Source organism: Pan troglodytes, chromosome 8 (assembly GCF_028858775.2).
Source record: "Pan troglodytes isolate AG18354 chromosome 8, NHGRI_mPanTro3-v2.0_pri, whole genome shotgun sequence".
In the NCBI taxonomy this organism is placed as follows: Eukaryota; Metazoa; Chordata; class Mammalia; order Primates; family Hominidae; genus Pan; species Pan troglodytes.
Genome location: NC_072406.2, coordinates 101,104,923 through 101,124,312, shown reverse-complemented (window position 1 = coordinate 101,124,312; position 19,390 = coordinate 101,104,923). Strand labels below are relative to the sequence as shown.

The window sequence follows — 19,390 nt, the reverse complement described above, 5'->3', positions numbered from 1 at the left end:
TAACGCCATACAAGGTGAGCCTCCGATTCTTATCCATAAAGAAGCTGAGGCACAAAGAGCTTTAAGTAGCTCCTCAGATATCAACTCTGAAATTCTTCTCTCCGGTGTTTTGCCAAAGGACTACACTCCTGGAATCTAGCTAGATAAACTAAAATTTTAGACTTTTGTGGAAAATAAAATTTATTTTTAAGTCTTACAAAGATAGCTTTATTAGTCACTTCCTCAAAGAAGACAACCACACAGATGGATGAAAAACTACAAGTGCTAAACCTTTTAAAGTAATTGTGACTCATTTCACATTTGTATGTTTCTGTTCTTCTTTTTGGGCTTTCCAACCAAATGTTAGATATCAGCTGGTGTGACCTACCAGAGAATTCACAGTAAAAGGCTGATCCATGTTGTCTTATCTGTGAAATGAGGATGTTCACTGTTTCTTCTCAATCACTTCATCTGTTTCAAAAACAAGAAGCAGAACTAAAGTTATTTTTTGAGACCCAAGTTTGAAATCCCAAACCCCAGGGTTATCTCTGCCTCAGACAAACAGGAACAAATTGAAATAACCTATATAACCTGAGTGTTTAGAGAGACTGTTGGAAATCTCTTCCTGAAAATACAAAACTGCAAGTGGTTATAGTTTCCTGAAGCTGATCTTTAAAAGTGAAGGTGTGAAAATAATTCACATTTGACTGGCACCCAGTATGAATCTGCTGCGGGATACCTTACTTAGAACTCTATGCAAGGTTATAAAGTAGGTTCGCTTTCTTCAAAGGAATAAAGAAGATAATATTGATTAGAAGCATGGACTGTTAAATCTAGAGCCAGTCTGGATTTAAACTCAACCTTAGAACTATAACAGGCAGAATTCTAAGATAGCTCTGTGATTCCTGCCCCTTGATATCTGTAGGTTTGTGTAATCCTCTCTGCTTGAGTGTGTTTAAGACCTGTAGTTGGCTTCTAACCAATAGAAGACAGCAAAGGTCATGGAATATTATTCCCATGAATATGTTGAATCACATGGCAAAGATGAAGAGATATTGTAGATATAAGAATCCCCCTAATAATGTTAAGTTAATTAAAAGAAAAATTATCCTGAGTGGTCTGGATCTAATCAGGTAAGACCTTTAAAAGAAGTAGATTCTCTCCTGCTGGCCTTAAAGACTCAGCCACCACAAGTTCCAAAGCTGCAAGGAAATTAATTCTGCCAACGATCAAACAAGCTTGGAAGATGACTGCAAGCCTCTGATGAGACTCTAGCCCATGTCAACAAGTCAATTGCTGCCTTGTGAGACCATGAGCAGAGGACCTAGATAAGCTGTGCCTAGACTCCTGAACCAAAAAGCAGCAAGATAATACATGTATATTTAAGCCTTTAATTTCATAAAAATTTGTAAAGCAGCAATAGAAAGCAAATATGTTTAGCTGTGTGACTGCAGGGAAGTTATATAGCCTTTCTGTGCATCTACAAAATGGGAGAAACAGTGGTTCCTACATCATGTGGTTGTTCTAGGATCAAATGAGTTAGCACATAAAGTCCTTAGAGTATCAATAGCTCCTAGCATATAGTCAATATTTTATCAATGTTAGCTATTTTTAGAATCTTTATTTTATAGTTGAGACAACTGAGGCTCAGAGAAGTCAAGTGAATGTACCCAAGTTTAAATATTACTTCAATAAATATTAGTAATTCCCATCCTTTTTATGCTAGTTTAGGTCAAGCTCTGTATCACCACTTTCCACTTCTAAATTTATTTTGTCCTTTATACCCCACTCATCACTTAGATGACTTTGAACATGGATCTTCTCCTCAGTTCCTCACTTAGGAAACAAGGGGTTAAGATGGATTCTTTTCCGTTATAATATTCAGTGATTCTAGAAATCTCAGAAGTAGATCAATCAACAGCTCCAGTGCTATTTTCTGGCCAAAATCCATGGAGGAACCCTTCAAGAAAAATTACTCTTGTATTCCAGTCTTTCCCCTCCATTGTCTCCAGTAATCCCTGGGGTAAACATTGAGCTCTAAGCCTGCAGGCTAAAAAATGCCCAAGAAAGAAAAAACATGGTTCATCACAGTGTAGTTTAGAAACTGAGTTAACAATTTTGGCACCACTGAATGTAGGCAATCCCAACTGAGGAATTAATACTTCTCAGTGAGAAGAAACAAACCAGGAAAAAAAGACGTTAAAAGCGTTAAAAAGACAGAGCAAAGGCTTATGGGGAATGTGAAGCCGGGGAGGGAGGGGAACAAGAAAACACTAGTAAGTCATTTATTAGAGCCTTATAAAAGAGTAGAATTGGCCAGACACAGTGATTCACACCTGTAATCCCAGCACTTTGGGAGGCCGAGGCGGCGGATCACCTGAGGTCAGGAGTTCAAGACCAGTCTGGGCAACGTGGTGAAACTCCGTCTCTACTGAAAATACAAAAATTAGCCAGGCGTGGTAGCGCACGCCTGTAATCCCAGCTACTAGGGAGGCTGAGGCAGGAGAATTGCTTGAATCCATGGGGCGGAGGATGCAGTGAGCTGAGATGGCACCACTGCACTCTAGCCTGGGTGACAGAGCTAGACTCCAGCTCAAAAATAAAATATTTTAAAAGTAGAATTATTTCTTTTGATGATTGCTCAGATCCATAAAGAGAGAGCATAGAATTTAAAAGGTTGAAAATATTAGCATAGTGGTTTTTACATTTTACTGCATCTAAAATCACATAAACCTGAGATCTGTTTAAAATGCAGTCTCCTAAGACCCACCCTAAGGATTCTGAATCCATCGGTTTTAAGCCCACAAGTAGGTATTGTCAGATATGGCCCAGTCATTCCAATACATGAGGTTTCCAAACAATACTTTGAGAGACACTGCATTTCAGAATGAATTAAGCAGGATTCTTAACTGCAGGCAAAGGTCTGACTCTTGAATTCATAGAAGGATAATGAAAAAAAACACAAACTTCTAGGAAGCCCAGAGAAATCAGGTTTGGAAGCTACATATCCAAGAACACTGCCCCAGACTACACAGCAGCATTGGTCTGGTGAAAACACCTCTGCTATCTCTATTACTTGATGAACAGGGGATTCTACAGCTTCTACTACCAACACCAGCAACTCCAGCAACTAGCTGCTGCCCTGGGAACGATGTGCAGCCGCCATGTACTTCTGCATGTCTCTAGTTTCTATTTCAAAGCATGAGATGCAGATGTCTGACTGGCAAAGTCTGGGTCCCATGCCTGCAGCCTGGCTGAAAAGATGGCCGAAGATGTAAATATCTAGCACTTTATCCTCCTGTAGGAGGCAGTGGGATATGCCAAGAGAGGAAAGGTGGATTCAGGGCTGGGTGACCAGAAAACAATGCTAAGTGTGAGCAGAAACAATGAAACAAACATCTCTGTAATGAGCTTCTATATGTATGAAATGTTTAAACATATCTTAAACATCAGAGTTTATTAAATTACTATAGATAAAAACTATTCACTCCCACATATGAATATATTAATAATTCAGAAATAGAAGCCAACTCCCCTCAAATCTAAGATGAAAGAAGTTCACAGACTGGTCAGTCAACTTATTTTTTGAACCATTTATTAGCTGATGGTCCTGTCTTAGTTCCTTTATCTTTTGCCCCCTAGTCCTGGCACTTACAGTTGCATTATAAACAATTGCAAGATCAACATAAACAGGTATGTTTTCTAGTTCAGTGGCTCTCAAAATGTGGTCCAGGTTCCCCACGATCCTGTCAGGGAGTCTGTGAGGTCAATATTACTTTCATAATATTACTAAAGCATTATTTGACTTTTTAAATATCAATCTTTCACAGTTGTATAGTGGAGATTTCCAGAGGGTACAAGAGTTAATGGAATGCTTACTTGCATACTCTTATAAATGTCTGTTTTGATTTTTAATACAGTAAATATAAATAGATATAACTCACATAAACAAAGCTTTTTAGTGTCCTTAGTAATTAAGAGTGTAAAGGGGTTCCAAGACCAATAAAGTCTGAAAACCACGGCTCTAGATCAACAATGCAAATGAATAAACAAAACAAAAACTCACCATGCTACCTCAATCTAATCAGAAATAAAGTGGGCCAGGAGAATCTAAAACAGGAAAAATTAACAGCAAGTACCACTTTCCATTTGTGCTACTGTGGTCTTACTAAAACAATTAGAAAATTTGAACTGAGGGTACAGTAAGAGGTACTTCACCTCATAGTACTTGAGATCCACAGATGCTAACTAATGGGAAGTATTCAGTATCATGCAAGAATAAAATAAATTCCCCCTCCAAAGTGGAGGTCCAAAGTGCTATAAAGCACACGGTGCAAACAGCCTTTGGAGTGAGATAAGCCTGGGTGTTGAGTCTAGGCTCTATCATTTGCTTGCTAAATATCCTGTACTGAGCCCCCTCCAAGGTTTACTTTACTCATTTGGCAGGGCGCTTGTCACAGCCACACTTCGCTGCTTTTAGAGTGGCTTAAAACTAATGGAAAACATTCATCAGAAACGCCCGCTTTAATCTCAGCCTACTCCCTGACCTCTACCTCACATTCTTGTGGCTTGATAACATCTGAACATCTGAACTACAGCCTTGTGATCTGTTTAACCTCTAAGATATCTCTTGAGAGTTCTTGCTTCAGAGCTCTTGCCTTCTTGCTTTTATTGCTAGCCCCTTTTCCTGACCATAACCTCCAAAGACATCATCATTTTTTTCTTTAATCTGACCTTTTATAGAGGAGTGGGGGAGTGTCTGCTTTCTGTTAATCCGACTCACAAGAATGTGGGGAATCATGGTGTCAGAACCATACATATTCACAATGAGCACGTGGAGGCCAACCCCTGTCCCAGACATTCAGCTAACAAGTAGCTCCCAGAACCAACTGAGCAGTCGACTGTGCCCAGAGGGGATGTGGCCAAAATGCCGTCTCATCCATAAGTGGCCTGGGAGGGGGTAAGTATCCTCTCCAAATTGGTATTTCACAGCTCTGAGCTTGTAACAGTTTATTCTCTACATAACCATAGCAAAATCCTCTTGGCTTTTGTGTCCCTGCAATGTTTCCAAGTCTGAAGTCCCCCATGGAAACATGGAAGAGTCTCAACAATTCTGCCCTTTAAAATCAGCAGCAAACAATGCAAGAATGAACAGAGGAAAATATCTGACCTAGCATGGTGCTTATTTTGTGATTTTTTCAGCCTTAATTTCCTTTTCTTTTCTTTCTTTTTCTTAAAATAGTGTGTGTGTGTGTGTGTGTTTGCGTGCATGTGTGTGTTTGTGTGTGTGTGGCAAAGTTCAGAATCCTGACCCATTTTCATCCACAGAGAAATATTTTCCAGAATTCAGAAAGGAGGTGATTACCAGGCAGTGAACGGCCTCCTAAGAGACTCAGCATACAGTAAACAGCCAGCGAGACCATCACCCAAATGTGCCATTTTCTCCCAGGCACTTCTTTTGACTTGAGTGCCCTAGTGACCTGGATAAGTAGGTGTGGCCCACTGGCAGTTAAGAGAGGACAGAGCACCTTATACCACCTCCAGCAGTCTCATTTCTAATTGGCCAAACCAACAGCCACTGGGTTAGTGGTCATGTTTTCCAGGAAGAACATGGTGCAATTTACTCAGTTGGAGGTAGACAAAGAAAATTATTGTAACTCAGCCTGTAGGCTGCAATGACCTAATCTGATTTAGATAAAGGGAGGTAAAGGGTCATTCCCATGTCTTAAATGACAGAGACACAAAGAAGGATCTCCTGAGTCACAGTCTTACAGATTGGGCCCTACTTCAGGAAAAATAAATAAATCTAGGCCCACCCTTCATGTCCCTTTTGAAGGATTTTAAAAATTCAGACATCAAAAGCAAAGATTACATTGATTTGTTTTTACACTTATCTTCTGTAATATATGCAATCAGAAATACGCTGTGACCTAGATGATAAATTCTCTTTACTAAAATATTGATAAGATAAAAACGAAATGATCATAATATTAGAAATAGCTTTTATTGGATTTTTTCCCTATATTTGTAGGTACTATATATTATCATTTACTAGGTGCCAGGTGCTTGTCTGTTACTTCTAGAGGTATATTCCACATTAAATATACCAGTCACAACAGAATGGTTTATATTAGATCAATGAGCAAGAATGCAGTTGTTACAGGAAAGATGATTAAGCAAACCACTCCTGATGCATGTGTTAAATTACCTTGAGGTAGATCTAGGCTACTGTGAGTGCAAGAAAGTCACACACTGGGCCATAAAATAATTATTTTGCATAGTGTAATACAAACTTTTTATCCAGCCACCAAGATGAAGTGGTTCGGTGCCCTTAGCACGAAGAGCTCAGGTTTGGGGGCCATATACTACTTTAGGAGGGGCCAGTTTCTATCACTAGTTGGGAGTGCTACAGCAGCTTATTTAACCTTTTTGTGCACCTTATCTTCATCTATTAAATAGGTACAACAATAGCTTTCCAGAAGAATTCAACTAAAGCTTAAATGAGGTAATAAAGTTCCATTATAGTTCCCAGCTTGCAGGAAGAAACTCAAAGAAAATCAGTTCTTTCTCACAGCAAATGTTGGAGAGGTGAGGTTAATGACCTCTGCTAAAAGTTGACTTCTATTACAGATATCAGATGGTTGGTTGATGTGTAACTACTTGCTTCTTTGCAATGAGCTTTTGACAGACAGTCATCTATCCCCTAGCCACCACTACTTCTTCCTCACCAGCAGGGCCCAGTCCCACTAGAGATAGTCACTTTCTCAGTCTCCCTTGTAGTCAGGACTTGGCTGGTTGGCAAGTAACCAAATATTGGACAATGAGACCTGAGGGGAAATCTGTTGGGAGGATTCTGTGAGAAATTTTCCTCTCTAATACAAAGAGACATCCTAGGGAATATATGCCTTTTCATCAGCTGAACATGTGACTTCACATAAGTTGTACAAAGCAGCAGCCATTTTGCAACCTAGAAGGGTCAAGTCCAAGGACAGCCAGTGTCTGGAGGATGGCGGAGCCCAAGGGTGGAATGAGCCTGGCTCCTTGCTCACATGGCTGAGCTGCTGATCTTACCCTAAAACTGTTCTCTTCTAAATTGTTATTATATAAGATTTAAAATGCCATTACAAAAGGCACTCTTAGGATTCTGTAATATGCTCCCTAATTAGCATAGGATTCCTCTGGAAATATAAGAAAATCTTTAGCTATATGAATCCCATGACAAAAGAGGTGATTCTGAAGAGTAAAATAGTAAATAATAATCATAAAATGTTGTGAGATTTAAATATTTTTGAAGGAAACAGTTCTAAGATATATTATTTACTCCTTAACTTAAAATAGAAACATTAACCCTTTCTTCATAATTCAACATTAACAATGCTTCCCTCCATTTCTAATTTGCTCCGTTTAATCTGTCATTCATTTAGAAAAAAATCACTTAAAAGGCAACTTATTTACTAAACTTCTTGAATTTGGTCTTTTTCCTCCTTTAATCTATTTTCTCTCATTGATAAAAATTATTTGAGATTATTTACAGAATGAAAGTATAGACTAGGTGTGCATCAGGAGAGATCTTCTGTGAGTGAACCACCTGCTGATTACAGTGAATGTGCTACATGATTTCTAATTTTGCTGCTCAAAAAGCCTTTTATCTTACTTGTTTTTTTTAGACTGCCTTCTAGGTAAGAGTGAGCTGAATTCTGGGCAGGCAAGGTACTATGTCGCCTTCAATAGAAAAAGATAGCCAAAAAAAAAAAAAAAAACTGTATAAAACAATAGGTACCATTAACAGAATGCTTTCGTTCCCTGGCTAACTGGATGCATGAACACACATGATCTCAGTTAGCCTTTTCCAATAGGAGGTAGTTGAGCCTTGGGATTAGACATGCAGTCTCCAGGGTTAGAACATCTGAATTCAAATTCTGGCTCCAGGAACCACTAACCGCAGAAGTGCAGCTTCCCAGACTGCAAAGGAGGTTGATAATGAATAGGGGTACTGAGAAGGTGAAGTGAGATAATGCTTGTAAAACATATAGCACAATGCTTGGTGCCAGTAAACACTCGACAAATGATTACGACCATGATTTCCATTTTACAGATAAGAAAACTAAAGCCTAGAAGAGATAAGTAACTCAAGCAAATGACAGAGCAGGGACTCTAGGTGCACAGGAGTTCAGGGCTCATACTCACAGTCACACAGCAACACTAATGACTTGCCTCTCATAATAATCAAGAAAATCCAAGAGAAGGTCACATCCTTGGGCCTTGGACAAGAATGAAAAAATTTACTGTGGAAATGAAGATTTCAGTTCAGCATTACAACTATCTGATTCATTATCTCCTCCCTGCCAAAGAAATAAAAGGACATTCATTCCCTTCACATTTTTTTTTTTTTTGGAGAGGAAATTTCACTCTTGTTGCCCAGGCTGGAGTGCAATGGTGCAATCTCAGCTCACTGCAACCTCCGCTTCCTAGGTTCAAGCGATTCTCCTCTTTCAGCGTCCTAAGTAGCTGGGATTACAGGCATGCACTACTATGCCTGGCTAATTTTGTATTTTTAGTAGAGACGGGGTTTCACTATGTTGGCCAGGCTGGTCTCGAACTCCTGACCTCAGGTGATCCGCCCGCCTCAGCCTCCCAAAGTACTGGGATTACAGGTGTGAGCCACCGTGCCCAGCTCCCTTCACTTTTTTCATCGGCAGAATGATTCAGTGTTGGTGGACTGACTACATGGTATATGTAGTTAAGAAATTCAAATCCATAATTATTCTATCTAGACACAGTTCAATTCAAAATATTTGCTGGTTTTTAATATAAATTCTACATTTTTGTGCTATATCAAAGGCATTTCATATGCTCATCGATGTGCTAATTTTAGATTCTTTTCTAAATGTGATGATTCAATTAATATGCATTATAAAACACTTGGCAAATGAATTTGAGGTGCTGGAGAGAGATTCATATTTGTACACAGATATTTTTTCACCACAAATTCATATGAACTTGCTAACTGTGCTCTCCTCCTGCTAAAATACTAAACATTCCTGGAAATAATGCATTTCTAAAGATAAGCTACCCATAAGGCACTAAACTTTAATGTACCTTTTAATATACTTCCTTTTTTATTAGAATTTGCTTTTAAGAAAATACTATCCAAAAGATACTTAGTTCAATGAAGTATAATGAGTCACAAATAAATGTTTGAAATAGCATCATTTTCCTGCCTGCCAGTTGCCTGAAAGCTCAGAAATGGAGTTAGTCCTTGGGCATTATTAATCAATTTTATTTAATTTTCATAACTTTCTTAAGGACAGTACTTCTACAAAATGAACTGAGTCCAGCACTATTATTCAAAAGCAAAAGAGGGCCATCCTGAAGTACTTCTCATCCACTGCTTCTCCAGTGTTCTCCAACCACAAGAATCTTAACTGTTTAACATGTCGCAGCAGAGGCTGTATTCATACATTTGGTTTTGCACTGGACAATCTCTTCAATGCAGTAGGCAGAAACAGAAAAAAGTTTCCTTCTTAACTTTCCCTGGCAATCCATTTTAAAGAGTTTTCTTGAAGAGCTCCTTATTCTGGCAAAGTTGTTAGCAAGTGGTCATCTGCTGCTCAAATTTGCTCACCACTCATCCCCTTCCTACCTTCCTGCCCTAGAGCTGACATCCCCCTGATTTGGATGCCATGTTCCCTCTGGGAGTGGTTCCTGGATAACCTGCCTGCATTACAATGACTTGGTGGAGGAGGGGTGTGCTGGCCGCGCGCACACACACACACACACACACACACACAAACCCCACAGATTTCTAGGCCCCACTGAGTCAAAATTTCTGGGAAGGGTGCCCCAGGGATCTCTAGCCCAGGATGTTTTTATGCACATTAAAACTTGAGACTCACTGCATTAAACAGTTACAAACCCCCACTAAGCACCTGGCCCTGATCAGCTGAACTTTCCCTATTTAAAATCAACTCCTGCCTTGGCCTCTCTGAAGTGGAGGTGTTTCCTTTCTCCTCCCTCACCCTGCATCTCAAATATTAATATTTCATCTTTTTCTCTTGATATATCTTTATTCTATAAGACACCTTTTTTTTTCATGGCTTCAGCTTAATTTGAGCTTTAGCATTGTACCTTCAAATGTCCTCCATCCATTTCCACCAGGATACCCAACTGTGATTTTTCATTCAATACAATCCAAGGCTAAATGAATCTTTCCTGTAAAAACTGATAGCTCCAAATAAATTTATTTATTCATTCATTTATTCAATGTTACTTATAAAGCCCCTACTTTGTGCTTTTATGGACCTTACATTCTGCTAGGGACCAGGAATGGGGCAGAGAGGTGTAAAAATAATAAACAATTATCTACACAATTATCTAATAAAGATTGTGGTAACTGTGACAAAGATGAAATACAGAAAACAATGAGAGTTATGCATTTTTTTGGCAAAAAATACCTTATAAGTGATGGTGTATCCTCCATGATGTATCAGGAGACATATGTTATTGATTTGTTCAATTATTAATGATGTTAATCTTGATATTTGTTTAAGTTATATCTGTCAGGTTTCTCCACGATACTATTTTTCTCTTTATAATTGAAAAGTATCTTGTAGGGAAACTATGCAAATATACCATTGCCCACTAATTTTAGCATTTGAAGATTTTTTTCCCTGAGACAATTATTGTGGTGTTTGAAAGTGGCCATTTTTCTATTTCCATTTTTCCTTCTATAATTATTAGTTCAGCTGACATTCTTGCTTGAAAGCTGTTTAATTTTTACATGGAATTTTTAAAATTTAAGCTTTCAAGTGGACCTATTTTCTTTGTGGTATCTAGGTTTCTCAACATTCTTTAAAAGGTCTTCAAACTTACTCATCATAAACAATTTTAAAATATATCTACTGATCTTTTCTTCTGGTACTTCTGTGGTTAGTCATTTTTGGATAAATATATTTGACCTGTGTGGAATTTATTTTTTGTAAGGAGTGAAAGAAGAATATGGTCCTTTCTGGACCGCTAGGCAGAATGGCCTTTTTCCTTCTGCCTCAATTATAACTCGGAATTGACTCCAGTTCCATGAAATATACTTAACTTACTTAATTCCCAACTCTTCCCAACAAAGTGATCTGCCCAAACAAGGCACTTAGTACATATTTATTAAACGCACATACTCTGGAAGCGATGGATAAAGTTACAGAGAATAGAGGAATTGGTAGCCCAGAGAGGAAGCAAGTATGCAACACTGGAATGAGGAAACCCTTGTCCAAACTGAAGAGCAGTGAAAGAAATGGAGAAGGACTAACAGTTATTGGGAAAGATTCTGAGGAAAAACCATAGAACTTGGAAGCTAAGTGGCTATAATGAGATACAGAAGCATAAATAAGCAGATATATTGTAAATGTTGGCATCTAAAAGAATTGGAGATGGTGATGCTTCTGACTTCACTATCAGAGGTGAAGAATTGTCTCTTTCATCTCCATGGATGGTACCAACATCCAATCACGTACACAAAATCTGGCAAACGCTGATATTAGCAATCCTGCACCTACCCCTTCCCTTAACCCCACATCCAATCTATCACCTGCATGTGCAGATTCAGATTCACCCTCCAAAACATCTCTCAAAACTGCAGGTTTTCACCGTCTTTGTGGGGAGGCTCCTTAATGTACATCCCACCCTTTTCTCTGCCTGCATTGCTAGAACTGCCTTCTAGTTGTTGTATTTGTTTCTATCTTGCTCCCCTTTCATTAATTCTACCTGGTGAAGAATCTACCTGTAGTGATCTTTTAAAAACCTGATTCAGATATTGCCATTCCTTTGCTTAAAGCCCTTGAATGATGTTCTATTGCTGTTAATATCCTACAACCTTAATAAGTCCCACAAAGCTGGGTCTGACCAGACTGCCTCCTTAGAGCCTTCTTTCACACCACCTCCTCCACTGGCTTCTTTCAGTTGCTTAGATGCACTATGCAAAGTCAATGCAAAGGCACCCCATCCTCAGTTCATACTTCCACTTTCTACCCATTTTTCTGGTGTTAGCTTAAGCATCTCTTTTTCAGGCAAGTTATTTTTGACCATCATCAGACTAGGTCACTCTCTTGATTACATACTCATGAAGAAACATCAAATAAACCCAAATCAAGGGATTTTCTAGGAAACAATCAGCCAATGCTCTTAAAAAGTGTCAAGATCATGAAAGACAGAAAGACTTAGGAACTATTGCAGATTAAAAGAGACTAAGGAGGCATAACAAATGAATTCAATGTATGATCCCAGATAGGATCCTTGCCCAGAAGGACTTCGGTGAAATTTGAATAAGATCTGTAGATTAGACAATAGTACTGTGTCAGTGTTAATTTACTGATTTTGATGACTACTGTGGTTTTGCAAGGTGTTAATATTTGAGGAATCAGGGTAAAGGTTGTATAAAAACTTTGTGTACTGTTTCCACAATCTTTTGAAAGTCTAAAATTATTTTAAAATAAAATATTTTGTAAATGCTTGAATAGTACTTTTAAAAATCTTTTCAACAAGTAAAAGAATAAAAAAGTTTGCACCACTGACAGCTATAATATCTATTATCTCTAAACTATAGGAAACATTTGCATAACAGTAAGAAAAAGAGTAAAAATGGGCAAGTGACATGAGCAAGTAATAAGAGAAATATAAACAGTTAAGTCACAAGAAATAAACATCTAAATTCACTAGTAATTAAGAAACTGAATTTAAGCCAGGTATTTAATGTATTTGATTGGTAAAATGTATATGATTGGTCCAACTCAATATGGATGAGGATTGAAAAAAATGTCAGTTTTTAAAATAATATGCATTCCTGTTGACTAAGCAATTCCAATTCTAAGATCTCCCCATAGATTTCCTTGACCATTTAATATATACACACACACTGCAGCATGGTTTTAAAATAAATAGCCATCAAAAGAGGAATACTTAAAATAAAGAATCTCTATAGCATATGAAACTGTTAGAAAGGACTTACATCTATTTGTACTGAACCAGGATGTCATCCAAGTTAGAGCATTAAGTGAAAACAGCTAGCTGTGGAATAACATATAAAATATAGCTCCATCCTTGTAATATGAATACAAATGTATTCATTAAGTATACTGGAATTTTTTAAGAAACAAGTCTCGAACAACATTTACTGAATTTTTCTCAGCTGTTCTCTCAAGGGTGGGATCATGAGGGACTTTCGCTTTTTATTTATTCATTGCTGTACAATTTGTTATAAGTATGTATCACTTTATGTAATCAGACAAATTATACTTTTTAATAAAACCTACAAGTTTTGAATAGGTTGCCCTGAACTTGAATCCTAGCCCTGCCAATTTCTACATGTGTAAATTCTGGTAAATTACTTAACTCTCTGAGTCTATTTCTCTCGTCCAAAGTTAAGAATAATTGTGCCTTCCTTGCCTCACAATATTAAGGTACTGGTAGTTGTAGCAATTATTCAAGGACTTCCTAAATCCTGGCCTGAAGCTGAGCTGGGTGGCCTTCATGTATACACCATAACATCAATAGTAGAAAAAAGCAATTTACCAAAAAGCTATAGACCTTTAGGAACACAGAGTTGGAGAACCCTACTGCATAAACCCTTGAAAGTCAGTCCTGCCAAATTCTGGGCCCCAAGTCCTCACCCTTGTTTCTTTCTGCCTTTATGGTGACAAACCAGCCTGCTTCACCCACCTGTTCCTTGATCCTCTGTTTCTGAACAAGGTACTGTGTGTCTCTAGCTCAGGTGTGCCCTTGTTTGCATCCAGTTAGTCCCCCGCTCAAAAACTGCACCATAGTAACTCAGCGCCTGCCAGAAGAGGTCTAAACCCTCGCCAGCCCTTCAGTGCCCTCTGTTATCTGAGCCTTTCCCCTTCTCTGTGTCTTCCACTACTCACTAATGTCTTCTCTTACTTTCCTTTGATCAAATCCATCTCTGCCCTATCCAAACATCTGTCACTCAGAAGAATGTACATTATCTCTAAAAATTCCCACCAACCCTGTGGTTTCCTGATTCCACCCATCAAAAAATAGATCATATTAAGACTAGGAAAGGCAATATATCGTACCTTTATGAGAACTCCAAGGCAGCACTGACATATATGTTATTACATGAAACTGTCTATCGAAATCAGGAGAAATAAATGTTCAAAACATAAACGTAGAAGAAAGAATTTGAATATAAGATTAGATTTAGCTCTTAAGCAGATTCTTCTCAAAAGGGTGGTTTACTGAGCACCTGCATCAGAATCTCCTGAGAAGATTGTTAAAAGGAAGGCTGCTGGGTGCAGTGGCTCATGCCTGTGATCCCAGTACTCTGAGTGGCTGAGGTGGAAAGATCACTTGAGCCCAGAAATTCAAGATCAGCCTGGGCAACATGGTGAAACCTCGTCTCTACCAAAAAAAAAAATTAAAAATAGCTAGGTGTGGCAGCACGCACCTGTAGTCCCAGCTACTTAGAAGGCTAATCGCTTGAACCCACGAGGTCAAGGCTGCAGTGAGCTATGATCACGCCATTGCATTCCAGCCTGGGTGACAGACCACGACCCTTGTTTTAAAAAGATATAAAGGAAGGCTGCCAGGCTCCACCCAAACCTTTTGAATAATCATCTCTAGGGGTGGGATGGAGGACATTTTCTTATTTTGAGCCTAGTTTGAGAATCACTGCCCTAGTTACCTAAGTTATTCAGTAATATTATACTTGACAAAAGAAAAATAACTATGTGTGCCATAAGAATATGATAGTTATATTTCTTTCAAGATCCACATTTTAATTTATTAAATTTTTCATGAATTGAAAAAAAACAAAGTTCTACACCCACCAATGATTTTGAGTGATTTTCATCTTATTTATCAATTTATTTATTTAGCTTAAGTACTTTATAGATTAAGTAAGCAGTTTCTTTGCCCAGGTTAACAGGAACATTAGCATAGGAAGGGCATATTTCAGGCCTCTCTTTCCCAATCTCGTTCCATCCACCATGTCCATTTGTTCCTATAGTTAAAGAAAACTTATCTTGTGGAACAATTTATAAACCAACCTTTCAAGGACAAAACAGATTGGGGAAAAAAAGCCAGAGTCAACCCACCAGAAGACCGAAGCATGAGCCCAAAGGCAGAACAGCCTCTCTGTATTTCTAGTGTTAAATGATACAGTTGTAGTGACAGGATAAATAGAATCACAGGGTCCTCAGATGAGCCAAATTTAGCCATAATCATCATTCCTGGCTATAGTTTTCCCTACACTTTTAATTAAAGGTGCATAGCTGATTAGTGCACTAGCAGGCAAGTTTGAAATGTAACACTCTAAAGGGGAACCTGCACCTGAGCCTGTCTCTGAACACAGCCAAATGCAAAACAGGCAGGCAGTGTTCACAGGGAGCTAAAAAGGGTTAAAAATGAGTCACCACTGGCCTCCTGTTTCTAAATTAACCCAGAGAAGCATCAAATCACACAATTAAAATGAATAATTCCTGATGGGCCTCTTAACAGTTATCTCTTGCTCGAGCTTTTGCTGAATCTGGTTTAGTTACTGTGATGCCACTATACCTAAGCATTGCAGCCGTTTAAAAAAAAAAAGCCAAATTCACTAAATCTCAAATTCTTTCATCTTTAATCAAATTTAAACTCATGAAATTTAAAATGTTTCTTTAAAAAGAATTGAACTTTTGCCAAATAATATAATATGTAACTTACAAAAAAAGTAAATCAAAGGATGCAGAGTATATTTTTAAGGGTGAGATTTCAAAATTTCCCACAACAAAATTATTAGTGTTTTATACTTGCATGCTGGGTACCAAGGATACTGACTGGGGCAAGAAAAGTGGGGGCTTGCCCTCACAGCACTTCAGGGTTCCAACCATCTCCAAAGTAAATCTATCATCTTCAATGTAAAATTAGTACCCAGATGATTGCTAGTTTTCCTTGACGTTTTGGTATTTTGTAAGTAATGCTTTTTATTAAGTTCTTTATTAAGAAGTGTTCCAATTTGCGTTTTCACCTATGCTTTTAAAAATTGTTTATTTTGTTTTTGTTTTGTGTAACACTGTTGACATACACAACACATATATCTCTCCTTCTACTCAATGATTTTTTGCTGGAGGCAAATTCAACTTTATACAAGACCAAGAAAAGTTTCACTTACTTAGAACAACACAATACTAGCTATAGATTTCTGAGAGTTATGAGAACATATATTTATAAGAATTAATGCAATAAAGTCAAAATACTGGAATCAGTGATGGCAGATTCCATCCTAAAGCTCTGAAGGAGTTAAGAATTGCTTATTCTTCACTGCCACAGGAGTCTTCCCACCTATAAATAAAATCTGTCTTCTTATAATTAGACATAATTACTTCAACAAGTCAAAGAACAACTAAAATTTGCTTTGCCATTACTCTATAAAATATTCTGAATAAGCTGAATTAAAAGGTGGTTAGAAATGTCATTATCACTCCACCACAGCTCACAATGGGAGATACCTGAGACTCTGGGAGTATGGAGGGAAGTGGATGGCATAGAAGTTTTTCAGAATACTAAAGCTTGCCCCAGAATCTGATATATTATATGAGGGAGGCATAAGAAGCCTTGAGTATAAGGAGAGACATAAGTATTGTATATGCCAACTGTGTTAGGGTAAAGACCCAGAAAATAATCCATTTTTAAAGCATATATGAAAACACAAATTGGAGCACTTCTTAATAAAGAACTTAATAAAAACATTACTTACAAAATACGAAAACATCAAGGAAAAACAGTTATAATCTGGCTACTAATTCTACATTGGAGATGGCAGATCTACATTAGAGAGGACTGGAACACTGAAGCTCCATGAGGACAAGCCCCTACTTTTCTTGCTCTAATCAGTATCCCCAGCACCTGGCATGCAGTATAGGAGACAGGGATCCATACAAGTTAGGAAAATAGGTGTTGGAGTCATATTGCCTGGGTTTGACGGCCAGCTCTATCATTTACCAGCCTATGATGCTGAGCAATTCACATAGCTCATTTGCACATTTTTTAATCTGCAAAATGGTACTTAGGCATAAGGTTGTTTAAAGAATAGTAACAAGAATAACAACGAACACATATAGCACTTAATTTTGTGCCAGACATTGTTCTAAACACTTTGCATTTACAGCTATTTATTTAATACTCCCTAAAACCTTCTGAGATAGAAACTAACGTTTCAATTGAAAAGCAAGGAAACTGAGACTCACAGAAGTTAGTAACTTGTCCAAGGATACACTACTAGTACGTGGGGAAAAAGTATCCTGTTTCCAACCACTCCATCATCATTGAGATAAACTTGTGTTAAGGCTTAGTACAGTGCCTGGCATATAGCACATCTTCAATAACTAACAGCTATTAATAAATATTTGTCAAATGTTTGCAAGATTCTGAGGTTACACCAGGGCTCCGCAGGAAAGAATGCTGTAATCCACTGGTGATGTCTCTGTGGGTGTGGAAGGTATTAGTGATCACACTTGTGCCACAGGTTTTCAATCTCTTTCACATAAAAGAATCCTGATATCTGCCTAAGGTTTTCTTTTCTCCATCTCAATGGGATCTGAGATCAGGCTGTCATCATCAGACACTGGATTATTGCCTTCACTCCCTAATACTAATCCACTCTCCACCCAACTGCCAAAGTGTTCTTCTGACAACATGCTTTCCTCACTTGCTCCCTTTCAAGGAACCTACAATTGGCTACCACCTCAAATCAAAATTCCACCCCCACCTTTCAAGGGCCTTAATATGACATGGAGGAAACCCGCTTTTCACTTCCGTTCAAGTGCTCAAGAGCCTACTTGTCAAATAAATACTTGGTAGGAATGGCCACTTTTCATTATGCAGAGAATAGCTGTGTTTGTGCTACTTCAGAACAGTGATAAGCAGTTTTTTATTTTACATAATATTTTACTTTTATGTATTTATCTTTGGACATAGCCCAATTTTTTAAAATAAATTGAGAATCTCATTTGACTTTCATTCAGAATGAAACAAGCTTGATCAGAGAAGGACATAAAAGGAAGAATTTCAGGAATAAAATTTGCATTATTATTACCCACTAGAAAGTTAATATCCAGGTAAATTTCAGATAGCTTTCTAATCTGTCATCCTGAAAGTGGAACCTGAATAACTGGGAGACTTTCTAATGACAGGAGATGGAAAGTCAGAACTAAAACAAAAACAAAAAAAAGGAGTCATAACATCCTTAATATTCAAGACAATGCACCCATTTCCAAAAGAGTACCTTGAAAGGTTAACTACAGCAAATCAAGGCATAAGAACTACTGGTGTTTATATCAAGGGACTTCTTTTAATAAACACAAGTTACTAAGCAACCACCAGTCAAATTAATGTCTCTAAGCCAACCACATCAATGGAAAAAAATAACACGGATTTAATTTAAAAGTTAGAGCATCAAACAATATGTGTTTTGAAGACTCAGCAGTATGACAAATATTAAATTGGCCTGTCCACTTGACATGCAGAGATGGAAGATTGTACTAGACGTTAATCTGATTTGCTTAGAAATGCAAATAATTTCTGACAAAAGCCACATCCAGATGTAGCTACATCCAGATTATTCCTGAGTTGAACATTCTGATGTCAACTCAGGATTTCTGAATGTACATTCACACGTTCAATTGGACAGTTCACATGTTCAGATAGGTGGAATAAGCAAGTCAACAGGTACCAATAGTATTTTTTGTTGGTTTTTGTTTTGTTTTAGAGTTTTGTTTTTGTTTTGTTTTGATTTTGTTACTGTTTCTTCAATCGAGGATGTTGGCCTTCTTAGTTGATTATATGAACTGGGATTCAATTTGATGAAATGTTTGGTGATTCATATAAAGTTATGATTTAAAAAATAGCAGAAGAGGTGATGTAGTAAAAAAGGATGAGTTCATGTCCTCTGTAGGGACACGGATGAAGCTGGAAACCATCATTCTCAGCAAACTATCGCAAGGGCAAAAAACCAAACACCGCATGTTCTCACTCATAGGTGGGAATTGAACAACAAGAACACTTGGACACAGGAAGGGGAACATCACACACCCGGGCCTGTCGTGGGGTGGGGGGAGGGGGGAGAGATAGCATTACAAGATATACCTAATGTAAATGACGAGTTAATGGGTGCAGCACACCAACATGGCACATGTATACATATGTAACAAACCTGCAAGTTGTGCACATGTACCCTAGAACTTAAAGTACAATAATAATAAAAAGACATTCTAAAATTTGTCATTTATTTAGCAAATATTTATCAAAGAGCTGCTATGCATCAGCCCTAAGGAATGGAAAGCTGGCTCTAATATCTTCAGGGATAACCATGAGTCATTTCCTGTAGTTTCAGTTGAAGCCATCTATAAATCTTTCATAAGGTCAAGAA

General features: G+C 37.9%; 1 protein-coding gene across 5 annotated transcripts in view; it reads right to left on the bottom strand.

Annotated features, from left to right (window-relative positions):
- Nucleotides 1–19,390, bottom strand: part of STAMBPL1 (STAM binding protein like 1) — a 42,977-nt gene that overhangs the window by 21,386 nt on the left and 2,201 nt on the right. For 4 of the 5 annotated variants that reach the window (XM_009458905.4, XM_016962437.4, NM_001280483.1 and 1 more), the window contains 1 exon segment: nt 368–450. In XM_009458905.4, coding sequence (XP_009457180.2) covers nt 368–397 — 30 coding nt within the window. In that variant the 5' untranslated portion in view covers nt 398–450. 5 annotated transcript variants of the gene reach the window in all.